The sequence below is a fragment of the Sus scrofa genome, chromosome 4 (assembly GCF_000003025.6).
Source record: "Sus scrofa isolate TJ Tabasco breed Duroc chromosome 4, Sscrofa11.1, whole genome shotgun sequence".
Taxonomy (NCBI): Eukaryota; Metazoa; Chordata; class Mammalia; order Artiodactyla; family Suidae; genus Sus; species Sus scrofa.
The window spans coordinates 46,780,568-46,793,314 of NC_010446.5; the positions used below are offsets into that span (position 1 = coordinate 46,780,568).

General features: G+C 38.6%; 1 protein-coding gene across 3 annotated transcripts in view; it reads left to right on the plus strand.

Annotated features, from left to right (window-relative positions):
- Positions 7,097-12,747, plus strand: part of NBN (nibrin) — a 66,668-nt gene continuing 61,017 nt past the window's right edge. For 2 of the 3 annotated variants that reach the window (XM_021089137.1, XM_021089136.1), the window contains exons 1-4: positions 7,097-7,264; positions 9,348-9,478; positions 11,510-11,658; positions 12,075-12,234. In XM_021089137.1, coding sequence (XP_020944796.1) covers positions 7,228-7,264; positions 9,348-9,478; positions 11,510-11,658; positions 12,075-12,234 — 477 coding nt within the window. In that variant the 5' untranslated portion in view covers positions 7,097-7,227. The remainder of the gene's footprint in view (positions 7,265-9,347; positions 9,479-11,509; positions 11,659-12,074; positions 12,235-12,747) is intronic. The other variant, XM_021089138.1, reaches the window with a different exon arrangement.

Below are 12,747 nucleotides of genomic sequence, written 5' to 3' on the forward strand. Positions count from 1 at the left end.
TGGTGGCTACAGCTCCGATTCGACCCCTAGCCGGGGAACCTCCATATGCCGCGAGAGCGGCCCAAGAAAATGGCAAAAAGACAAAAATATATATATATATTAGCAGGAGAAAATACTCATAGGGTTACCTTCTTGGACCCTTTGAATTGTAAAGATTTCTAAATTGTTAAAATTAGAGGGCTTTCATCTTAAAATACTGTACCTATTTTAATCGGCATGCAGAAGCCCCAAAACGTTTCAGAATCCAAAATGGCTTCATTGAAGGATTTGTTGTAGAAGGCTAATGAAAGATTGATATAAAAGGTACTATTGACTGGGAAAAAAAATATACAACCTAAAAGTTGAAACTTAGGTTTTATTCAATTGACATCTTTGTGAGGTAGGAGATAGATGGGCTCCAGGATAGACATTTATAACTAAGCTCTTGTTTACACTTCTTTTTTTTCTTTTTGTCTTTTCTAGGGCCACACCCCACAGCATATGAAGGTTCCCAGGCTAGGGGTCTAATCAGATCTGTAGCCGCCAGCCTACACCACAGCCACAGCAACGTTGGATCCAAGCTGCATCTGCGGCCTATGCCACGGCTCACAGCAATGCCAGATCCTTAACCCACTGAGCGAGGCCGGGATTGAACCTGCAACCTCATCATTCCTAGTTGGATTCGTTAACCACTGAGCCACAATAGGAACTCGTGTTTATACTTCTTGAGGCAGGAAATAGCTGGAATCCAGGATAGACATGTACAGTCAGCCACCTATCTATATTTCAAGATAGAAATAATGGGCACAAGGCAAGTAGCTGGAATTTGTTTTCTGTGGACATGTTAAATAATGGTAATGGCAGGGGCAGAGGGGGCTAAGCCCTGCTTGGGCAAAAGATCAAGAGGTCACATACTTTCTATCCTTGGGGTCAGAGAGATGCCCAGCTACACATGTGCAGAAAGACTCTTAAGAGTCAAAAAGAGAGAGGGCACCAAGCCATAATAAGTCCTGATAACTGTCCTATAACCCTTTGCTTTGGAAAAAAGATGTGCACGCATATGAGGAGGGTCCTGGATCCTGTCAGGTGCTGTAACAACAGCAGAGAAGGAGACATGGGGCCAAATGGCAGGAAACCACATGTCATGCAAACAGCAGGGTCCAGACAAAGAAAAGCAGGAACCTCCAGACTGACAGGAAACCACACAAGTCTACCCTTCATTCCAGTGCTCTGAAGCTAAACTCCACAAGTCTCCAGCAATTTGTGATTTCCAAAATTTTTAAAAACTAGTAACACTTTCCCATTGTTCTGAAAGCTACCTTAACAACAACAACAATGGATTACCCCAATGTATGCACTTCAGTCTGGCCTGGACCTTTCATGCATTGATCTATATTTTTCACTCGTGATCTAATGCCTTACTTTCTAACTGCTATGACTTTATGATGTATTTATTTTTACCACCTGGTAAAGGAAGTTCCCATAGTATTCACATTTTTCTTGACAATTTTTTACTTTATATTTTCCTGATGAAATTTTGAATACAAAAGTTCCCATTATGGAGCAGTGGAAGTGAATCTGACTAGTATCCATGAGGATGCGGTTTTGAGCCCTGACCTCACTCAGTGGGTAGGGGATCTTGTGTTGCTGTGGCTGTGGTGTAGGCCAGCAGCTGTAGCTCCAATTTGACCCCTAGCCTGGAAACTTCTAAATCCCACAGGTGTGGCCCTAAAAACAAAAACAAACAACAACAAAAAAAACCCAAATTTTTTTTGTTGAATCCATTTATCAAGTTCAAAACATAGTGTTGTGGTTTTGCTTGGTAATCCATTAAATTTGTAAGTTAATCTGGGCAAGCATCGACAGTTTTCAATATTGTTTTCTCTTTAGAAAAATGGTAGAGCTTTCCATCTATATCGATTTGCATCCTTCAATGAGGCTTTACTACAAAACGCAATTTTTTTTTTTTTTGGTCTTTTGTCTTTTTAGGGCTGCACCTGAGGCATATGGAATTTCCCAGGCTAGGGGTCAAATCGGAGCTGTAGCTGCCAGCCTACATCAGAGCCACAGCAACGCGGGATCTGAGCCGCGTCTGCAAACTACACCACAGCTCATGGCAATGCCGGATCCTTAACCCACTGAGTGAGGCCAGGGATCAAACTCACAACCTCGTGGTTCCTAGTTGGATTGGTTTCCACTGTGCCAAGACGGGAACTCCTAGAAAACACAAATTTGATTTATGTAAAGTTGGTTATTAGCATTTAAATAGCAAAACAAAAGTATTTAAATAGAAAAATAAATATATTTAAATATTTGCCATACATGTTTATGTGTGGATCTGTTAATTTATTTTTTCACTGAGTAGTTAATTTCAACTTACATGCCTGTCATGTGTCCATCATTATGGTAAATATTAGAGATATAAAATTGATTTATACAGTAGGGACACAAAAAATGGTTTAGATAGAGCCCCTACCCTTAAGGAAATAGGAAGGAATGAAAGAAAAGGAAACTAATATATGTTTAACATCTATGCATTATACTATATCCCATTTAATGCCAGTAATAATACTTCAATGTAGATATTATTTTTGCCCACTTGTATGTAAGAGATACTGAGCTACCTTTGTTAGTGTGTGATTTTGAGCCATTTAAATCCTAGCCTATGCTTTAGTTACAAAATTATATCAGAGTTAAAGAATTTGGAAGGAAGACAAGATAGTCTTTAACATTTTTAAGATAAGGCTAAGGAATCAAAGAAAGAAATTGTAGATATGTAGGAGAAAGCAGTAACTCATAAAGCAAAACCTTTGTAGAAATGAGAGGAGATAGGCTTAAGTTAAGCACAAATGGAGAAATTGATCCGAAAGAAGGGTAAATCACATCCTGAAATGAGATAAGAAGGCAAGATTGAGGTGTAGGTATAGATTTTAAAAGACAAGAAGCTTGTTTTATGATGTAGATAGAGGCAGAATAAGATCAAAAATTGCAAGGAAGTTTTTATATCAACCTCCTTCATAAGATATGACAATATATTCTTAGAAGGAGGCTAGAGATGACCAGATTTGAGGAGACGCAAAAGTGTGGAATAGCTCTTTAGGTTTATAGAGAATGGATTTAAGGGAAAAAACAAAAAACAAAAAAACCAGCAATACAGGAAATGGGACTGATGAATAGTGCTCTGTAGTTTAACTGATATTATAGTTTATGAATTTACATTCCTTTTATATTTTCAAAGATAGGCTTATCCAGAAGCCTTAGTATAGGAGGTTGCTGTATGATTGGCTCATGATTGAGGATTTTTAGGGTTTATAGATAAGTGAGATTATAGAGCTGAAAGTGAGAGGAGAGCTCTGAGAGTAAAAGCTGTTCAGTGAGCTATTTTCAGTGCTGAGAGATGAGCTAAGAGTAAAAGTAGTTCAAGTTAAATCTCCTAAGGTCTATTCTGGATAAGATGGAGGATAGGAAACTGATAACCTGGGTAAAATGGAGGGCTCAAGAGACCTGGACAAAGCTTAACAGCAGGTATAATGGGGGTGAGCATATAGGAAAGGAGAATGCCAGGCAGTTCCAGTCAGAAAGTAGGATATTAAAGATACAGAAGATTCTGGTGGTATAAAGAGATAACTGTGAGGAGTTCCCTTCATGGCTCAGCGGTTAACAAACCCGACTAGGAACCACGGGGTTGTGGGTTCGATCCCTGGCCTCAGTCGGTGGGTTAAGGATCCAGCATTGCGGTGAGCTGTGGTATATGTCGCAAATGCAGCTTGGATCCCACATTGCTGTGGCTGTGGCTCCAACTGGACCCCTGGGAAACTCCATATGCAGTGGGTACAGCCCCAAAATAGAAAAAAAAAAAAAAAAGCTAGAGAGAGAGAGATAATTGTGACCATTAAAGATGTAGTGTGTGTGAGGCAAAATGAAAACCAGGAGTTCCGTCATGGCTCAGTGGTTAATGAACCCGACTTCGAACAATGAGGTTGGCCTCACTTAGTGGGTTAAGGATCCGGCATTGCCATGAGCTGTGGTGTAGGTTGCAGATGCGGCTAGGATCCTGCGTTGCTATGGCTGTGGTGTAGGCCAGCAGCTACAGCTCCGATTCGACCCCTAGTCTGGGAACCTCCATACGCCGTGGGAGTGGCCCTAGAAAAGGCAAAAAAACAAAAAAAACAAAAAAAAAAACAAAAAACCACAGGAGTTGAAAGTCAAATAAATGTGACCCTAGTTGATAGACTACATCTTCCAGCTATGTCTTACAATTACTTGAGAATGATGGTAGTAGTTGGGGTGAAAAGAAAACTCTCATATGGATGGCAATGTCCTCAATGAATATGGTCAAGTGACATGGATATACCTGCAATTAGAAACAATAGAAGGGAGTATAGAGGATGGGCAGTCATATGAGATGATCCTGACCTAGGAGAGATTTTGCAAAGCAGGGAAGAGAAAACTCCCCAGGTAACAAAGTTCCAATTCAGATTCTCCATTTATCGAAGTGACTAGGAATTCTCTGGTGAGAGGGGCACCAACATCACTGAGAAGCTCAGCAATGGCTCTCCTTGTACTTCATGGATGATGATAAAAGATATTGTTACAGAACTGTGTTCACAGATAGCAGCAAGGCTGGGTTCACAGAAATTATATCTGAAACAACAGAGGCAAGGTGGCAGCATTTAACCATCAGAAGAGAAAAACTATCCAAATGAGTGGCAAGATAGGCGTGGCAGTCAGAGATCCCCACCTCTGAAAATGATTAATAGAATATGGCATGCCTAGGAGAAAAGATAGAAGCTAGCCAACAAGGGCATGCTCAAACTATAAAATGAGAAGAAATCAAGGATGAGTGGCATAAGGCTGAAAGCAGCAGACTCAATAAAAAGTCACAGTCTCTTACCCAGTTTCCTGATTTCAGCTACTTTACTAGAACCCATTTACTGAAGAAGAGGAAGAATTGCAAGGTAGGACTCTGCAACACTACGGTGAGAATATATGGTAGTAATTTCCCCACACATGCTCACTTTACCCTCAGTCCTTCCCTAAAAGGACCAATTGCCGTTTCCCTGGGAAATCATACACTGAGGAAAAAGGAATGCTTAAATATTTTGAGGATTCTTGGATATAATCATTGCTGTTATCTAGGAACCAAAGTATTATCATGGCCCACAGTTATACAGGAGTCAGATAATAAATGGAATTTTTTTCCATGTGGGGCATAAATAGGTCTACTGAGCACAGGTACCTACCTAGTGATTACTGCCCCAGTTCCCAAATGTATGATTGGAATGGACATATTTGGTAGTTAGTACAGCACCCATATCAGTCCAGTTCTTTGGCCTAAGGGGTAAGAGCTATCAAAGTAGAAAAGGCCACAGGGGAGCCTCTGAAATTGCATAGGCAAGATAGTAAATTTTAAAAAGTGTACAATTTCCAGCTATAATGTAACATACAACACAATAACTATAGGTAATGATACTGTTTTGTATATTTGAAAGTTCGTATGTGTGTGAGATATGGGGTCAGTCTTTATTTCCTCTGTAGTGTTAACTAATATCCCCAGGACCATTTATTGAAAAAAAGAAAAACTTTCTTCCATTGCTCTGAAATATCACTTTTGAAAAATCACATTACATGTGTAGAACTTTTTAAGGTCTATTTTGACACATTTGCCTATTTCCTATCCTTGTGCCAATAGAACACTGACAATAACTAACTTTATAATAATACATCTTGATATTTGGTGGTTATAAGTACTCCAGATTTATTCTTCAAAATTTCCTTGGCTATTCTCAGCCTTTGCATTTCCATATAGATTTTAGAAACTTCTTGACAATTTCCACTCAGAGTATCTTCTGAGACTTTATTGTAGTTGCATTGGATCTATAGATCAATTTTGGGAGAAATGACATCTTAACAGTCCATGAACATGGCATGTTGTCCTGCATTTATTTAGGATTTATTTTAATTTGTGTCAGTAATATTTTGTAGTCAATAATGTTCTGTATCACATCTTTGATAGATTTCTAACAAAGTATTTGATGACTGTTGGTACTATTATAATTATTTAAATATCATTTTCTACTTATTTTCTGGAATAAAGGTACACAATTGAATATTTTAGACATGGTATTCAGTGACCTTATTAAATTCACTTTTCAATTCTTTTAGATTTTCAGTGTACATTATCATGTCATTGTGAATAATGACCGGTATTTCTTCCTTTCCAATCCTTTTCCCCTTGATTGCATTGATTAGAACATCTAAAACCATGTTGAAAATAAGCAGTAAGAGCAAAAGTGTTCTTATTTCATTCCTAGTGCTGGGGAAAAGATTAAATAATTTACCTTAAATATAATGAAATCAGCAGGGTTTTTTTGTAGGTGCTCTTTATCAGATCAAGGATGTTCCCTTTATTCCTATTTTGCTGAGAATAAATGGATGGATGCTGAATTTTATCAAATGATTTTACTACAACTACCATGATCATGATTTTCCCCACTTTTTCTGTTATTCTGATGAATTACATTTATTTTCCCTCCAGTTAACATCCTCCTTTATATTTCTGAAATAAGCCCCACTTAGCCATGATTGTCCTTTTTATATACCACCTAACTCAATTCACTAATTTTGTGTATAGGGTTTTCATATTTATGTTCATAACAGAGAATGGAAATCTAGCTTTTATTTTTCTGCACCCATGGCCAAGTGGAAGTTCCCAGGTCAGGTATGGAACTTGCACCACAGCAGAGACCCAAGCCACAGCAGAGACAACGCCATATCCTTAACCCACTGAGCCACCAGGAAACTCCATTAGACAATGCTTCTGAGAACCAGAAATTATCTAATCAGAAGTATACTCTAGGGTGTTTACTTTGTAGTGTTCATCGAACAGCTTTAATTTTTTTCATTCAGAGATAAAGTAAATACTATTTAATTATGTTTAAAATTTCATTGGAGTGTAGTTGACTTACAGTTTTGTGTTAGTTTTAGGTGTACAGCAAAGTGCATCAGTTATGCACATACATGCAAGATATCCAGTTTAATACAGGTTGAGCTGTTTCTTTCCTAACCACCAGGTGGCGACCAGGCGTCCAAGTCTGATTCCCCTTTCCCTCCTCTTTTTAGGCCCGCCCGGCTCCCGGGAGCGCGCACGTCTCAGAGTCCGCGCCGACTGCGGGCGCTACGGCCACGCACGTCGGTCGCTGCGGTCACGCTGCTGCATGTCGGATCCAACCCTGAGGATCCAGGACCATGTGGAAGCTGATTCCTGCCGCGGCCTCGGCCCGAGGTAAGGGCGGAAGGGAAATGTCTAGGGACGGATTTCCCTGGAGCAGCTGCAGTAGGCAGAGGGTTTGCAGAGCGATGTTTCCGGTCCGTTCTCGCCTCTTTCGCCGCCTTCTGGGCTGTTCTTCGTTCTCGCCCTGGGAGGCCGGAGGGCTGATGCGGAAAAACGGCGCATTTGTTGTGTGGGGATCGCGCTGTTTTCCTCGGCAGCGCAGTGCTTGCGAAACAGGCTTTAAATTGGGCAGGGGAGTAGGTGTGCGGCGCTGGGCGGCCAGGGACCGCCGGGTCGGCCGCCGGGGTACTCCACGGTTAGGACCAAAGCCACTGACGGGACCAGCTGCTCTGATCCTGGCTTAGATGGTCTGCAGGATTAATCCTTAGCAGGGGTACCTGTTGTGACTCCCAGTGTTTTAGGCTTTTGAAGAAATACCCAGAATAAGTTAACCCAAGCTAGAAAACACAGTGGCAACTGATGACTCCGTTTTGAACACATTGTTTTTGTAAATAGCCACGAAGATGACTTGGGTAAATGGCAACCACGGGAAAGCGTACTTTCGGTTTTGTTTCAGAGCCTTTTTCCATTTTGTCATCAGAACAACTGAAAAAAATTGTTTTTCTTTTTTTTTATTTCTAAGAATGGAAAATGGTAATCTCATGTTAATTGCTTGCCTACTCTGTGTAAGCACTTATTAGTTCATAGATAAACAGGGTTAGCCTATGATTGGTCTTGCCTTCAGAAAGTGTACGTTATGGTTGAAAAAAAAAAAATCTCCCAAGAAATAGCAAAAAGACAAAAAAAAAAAAATCTATGTGCAGACTCAATTGACTGACAATGTCAGGAAGTGTGGAGAGGACCAAACAAATGGAAAAATACTCTAATAATATCTCATAGTATTTATAGACTTAAAAATATTATAAAGACTCAAAATAAAAATATTATAAAGATCAAGGCATTGCTGTGGACTTGGAGCATTGCAGAGATAGAACATAAACTGTGGTAGACAAGTAGGAACAGTTTCCAGGAACAGTTGTAGCCTGTGACTGTCTCCTTGTGTCCTTTAGGGTGGTAGTAGAAGTAAAATGCCACTAGTGCCAGTAGGTGGCATTCTTAAACTTTTGGAGGATATTGAATCTAATGGAAGCTATGGGGTCCATACTTCTAGGAAAAATGTGAGTAAACCTACACAGGTTTTTTGTTGAAAGAGTCCACCCTAGGTTAAGAATCTGGTTAACAAAATGTGTTCCAAATCTGGTCAAAGCTTACCTGGACTCTTTGCTACTTGTCTTGTTTATCTTCATCATTCTACAACTGCAGTGCTCCAAGACTAAACTCCAGCATACATGCTATGACTCCAACAATTTGTGATTTCCAAAATTTTTAAAAACTAATACACTCTGCCATGTTCTTAAATCTACCTTAACAGAAAAAAAAAAATTACCCAATATATGCACTTCACTTTGGTCTGGAATTTTTGTGCATTGATTGATCTACATTTTTCATTCTTTTTTTTTTTTTGCCTTTTCTAGGGCTACTCCCTCAGCATATGGAGATTCCCAGGCTAGGGGTCTGATCAGAGCTATAGCTGCTAGGCGTACCCCAGAGCCGCAGCAACGTGGGATTCAAGCCTCATCTGTGGCCTAAACCACAGCTCAGGGCAACACCAGATCCTTAACCCACTGAGTGAGGCCAGGGATCAGACCCTAAACCTCATGGTTCCTAGTCGAATTCTTTAACCACTGAGCCATGACAGGAACTCCTATTTTTTACTCTTGATCCAGTACCATACTTTACCATACTAGGTTCTAAACATACTGTTGTGATTTTGTTTTGTAATGCATTAAATTTTTAATTTGGGCAAGCATTGACAGTTTTCAATATTGTTTTCTCTTTAGACAAAAGGTTGAGCTTTCCGTCTATACAGATTTGCATCCTTCAGTGAGGCTTTACTAGAAAACACAAATTTGATTTACATGAAGTTGTTTGTCAGCATTTAGATAGCAAAATAAAAATACTTAATTGTTTGTCATACTTATAAATACATGGTTGTGTATGGATCTGTTAATTTATTTTTTTAAAAAATTCTTAGACCCATACAGACTTTTGACTGGTGTTGAGTACATTGTTGGAAGGAAAAATTGTGACATTTTAATTGAAGATGATCAATCAATCAGTCGAAATCATGCTATATTAACTGCTAACTTTTCTATAACCAACCTGGTAAGTTACTAATTTTATTTCACTAGCTTATAGTAAGGGGATTGAAATATACATGATATACCTTGGTGTATATGTAAGAGAGAGTTTGAGAGACTTTTCATTTCATAGGGCTGTTAGTTTTTTTTTTTTATTAACAAAATTAAAGAGTTGTATTTTGGTAGTGGTACCGGTGGTATTTGAAATTTGAAGTTTCTGTTTCAGTATTTTACTGTTTGCTGTAGTGATTTAGAAACTCAGGAAGTACAACGTATTTCTGTTTCTTTACTTGAACATTTATTGAGTGCTTACTGTGTGTCAATCACTGTGCCAAGCCTGAGGATAGAGCGGTGACTAGACCATCTTTAAAGAGTTTATGTAGCCAGGTGAACACTGGTATTTCCATTATATCTTAGGTTTTTGCAAGGGGAATTGATTTGTTTTAGTAGGGGAAATAGCTGTTGTATATGCCCCACAGTTTTTTTTGGTTTTTTTTGTTTTTGTTTTTGTTTTTTTTTTTGATTGTTTGTCTTTTTAGGGCTGTACCTGTGGCCTATAGAGGTTCTCAGACTAGGGGACAAATTGGAGCTGAGTCACTGGCCTACACCACAGCCACAGCAATTACAGATCCGAGCTGCATCTGAGACCTTCACCACAGCTATGGCAACACGGGATCCTTAACCCACTGAGAGAAGCCGGGGATCAAACCCGTGTCCTTGTGGATACTCACATTTGTTTCTGCTGAGCCATGACTGGAACTCCCCCAGCTCTTTTGATTGGCTTTGAGTTTGTTTGGGTGTGTTGATTCTTTTAATAAAAAGATGGGTTATAAAAGTAATACAAATGTATACAAATAGCTGTGCTCAATGGTAATGCTGGTGGTAATAAGAAGAAAAGCTGTTGTTTTGAGCAAAGACTACATTTTGGCAAATGCTGGATTTGTTCAGTGATATTTAGGTTTTGTGACTGGATTCCATTATTTTTATTTATTTATTTATTTATTATTTTTTTTTTTTAATTTTTTTTGCCTTTTAGAGTGGCCACTTGCAGCATATGGAAGTTGCCCGGCTAGGGGTCGAAATGGAGCTGTAGCTGCCAGTCACAGCCATAGCCACAGCAACTCAGGATCCAAGTCATGTCTGTGACCTACACCACAGCTCATGGCAACACCAGATCCTTAACCCACTGAGCAAGGCCAGGAATCAAACCACATCCTCATGGGTAGTAGTCTGGTTTGTAACCTGCTGAGACACAACAGGAACTCCCTGAATTCTTTTAGATATAGAAAACTATTATAGTCAAAATTCCTAAAGAAAAAATAAACTTGGTGGAAGTCAGACCCTCTAGCCTTTTCTCATTGGACTGATTTTTACTATGTGATTTTGATACTGTTAAAAAAAAAAAAAAGTAAAAACAAAAACCTGGAGTTCCCATCGTGGCGCAGCAGAAACAAATCCAACTAGGAACCATGAGGTTGCAAGTTCAATCCCTGGCCTCACTCAGTGGTTCAAGGATCCAGCATCTCCGGAGCTGTGGTGTAGGTCACAGACTTGGCTAGGATCTGGTGTTACTATGGCTATGGCATAGGCCAGTACTACAGCTCCAATTGGACCCTAGCCTGGGAACCTCCATGTGCCTCGGGTGTGGCCCTAAAAAGACAGAAAGACAAAAAACAAAAAAACAAAACAAAGAAAAACCTTAGGAATGATATTGGCATGTTATACATGGAACAGTCTGTGCAAAAACAAACAATTCTCAAATTGACAGGTCAGAAAAATCTCCACTGACTTACAGAAATAAAGAAAATGTATGCTCTAAGAGGAATGATTCTGAAATTAAGATATCTTTCTTTAATTGCTCCTTGAATGATCATTCTTCATATGCAACCAGAACAGTAACTGTGTTGCCTCATTGTGTTGGAAGGTCAGCCACCTGTCACTATTCCAAAAGTTATCAGCTTTTTCTTTTGAAACCTTTTCCTCTGGGGATAATATTTACTGTATGGTAAGAGACTTTAAAATTATTTAATTTTTGATATTACTGATTTTTTTTCAGAGTCAAACAGATGAAATCCCTATATTGACAATAAAAGATAATTCTAAGTATGGTACCTTTGTTAATGAGGAAAAAATGCGGACTGACTTTTCCCAAACTTTGAAGACAGGGGATAGAGTTACCTTTGGAGTGTTTAAAAGTAAATTCAGGTAAGAATTTTCTAGTTAACATTAAATTGAGCAGCTTTATTTTACACCATTCAAGTTCTAAAGGAAAAAGATATTTATGGATAATGAATTGGAACCAGTCTATTTAGTTACTACTTAGCACACTAGTGAACTTTGTATATCATGTGGTTAGTGTGTTTTGTTAATCATAGATAGTAACAAGAGTTCAAGTGGGCCCTGAGAGCCTTAACAAGAGCTACATAGGTTTGAGTCTGCATAGGTCCAAGTATAATGTAAAAAATTGTGACTTAAAACTTAGGAAGTGATAATTTTGCAAGTTAGAAGGTTTATAGTAACACACAAAAATCAAAATAACAACATGTGATGTGAGCTTAAAGTACCATAAGTTGCCATTTCTATAATTTTGATAACTTTATATAACTTTTTCTTATTTACAGAGTAGAGTATGAACCTTTGGTTGCCTGCTCTTCTTGTTTAGATGTCTCTGGGAAAACTGCTTTAAGTCAAACTATATTGCAACTTGGAGGACTTACTATGAACAATTGGACAGAGGAATGTACACACCTTGTCATGGTATCAGTTAAAGTTACCATTAAAGTAGGTTGAATGCCTTGTTATTATGTTAAAATAAGCTGCGTGATTTTAAACTGACTCATTTATCCACTATATACTGTAAAGTTATTTACTTTAAAACTGTTAGTTGTAGATGCATATATGCCAGCCAACCCTATGCCTACAATATAGGCTAGAAGAGTGTTTTTGGAAAACATGTTTATTATTTGGAGCAAGCAATAGTACATAAAATTATATTTCAAGTTTTGATTTAGCATTTTAAAAATGATTTCTCTTACCCTTTGGCCAGGACGTTATGACAGCGCATAGTTTGTGTTTTCAGTCTAAGAGTAAGCAATTAGAGAGCAACTATTAACCTTTAAAGTTAGCAGCTCATATCTTTTCTATCAGGTTGTTTTCCTTCAGTCTCTGATAGCATCTCATGTTCTCAGACTCTTTCATTTAGTTTTTATTTGATTTTAGGCCCTAATCACAGAGACTTAAGTTCTCATAGTTTAATATTACCTTTACGTATCACTTTATGGAGATAGGTAGATA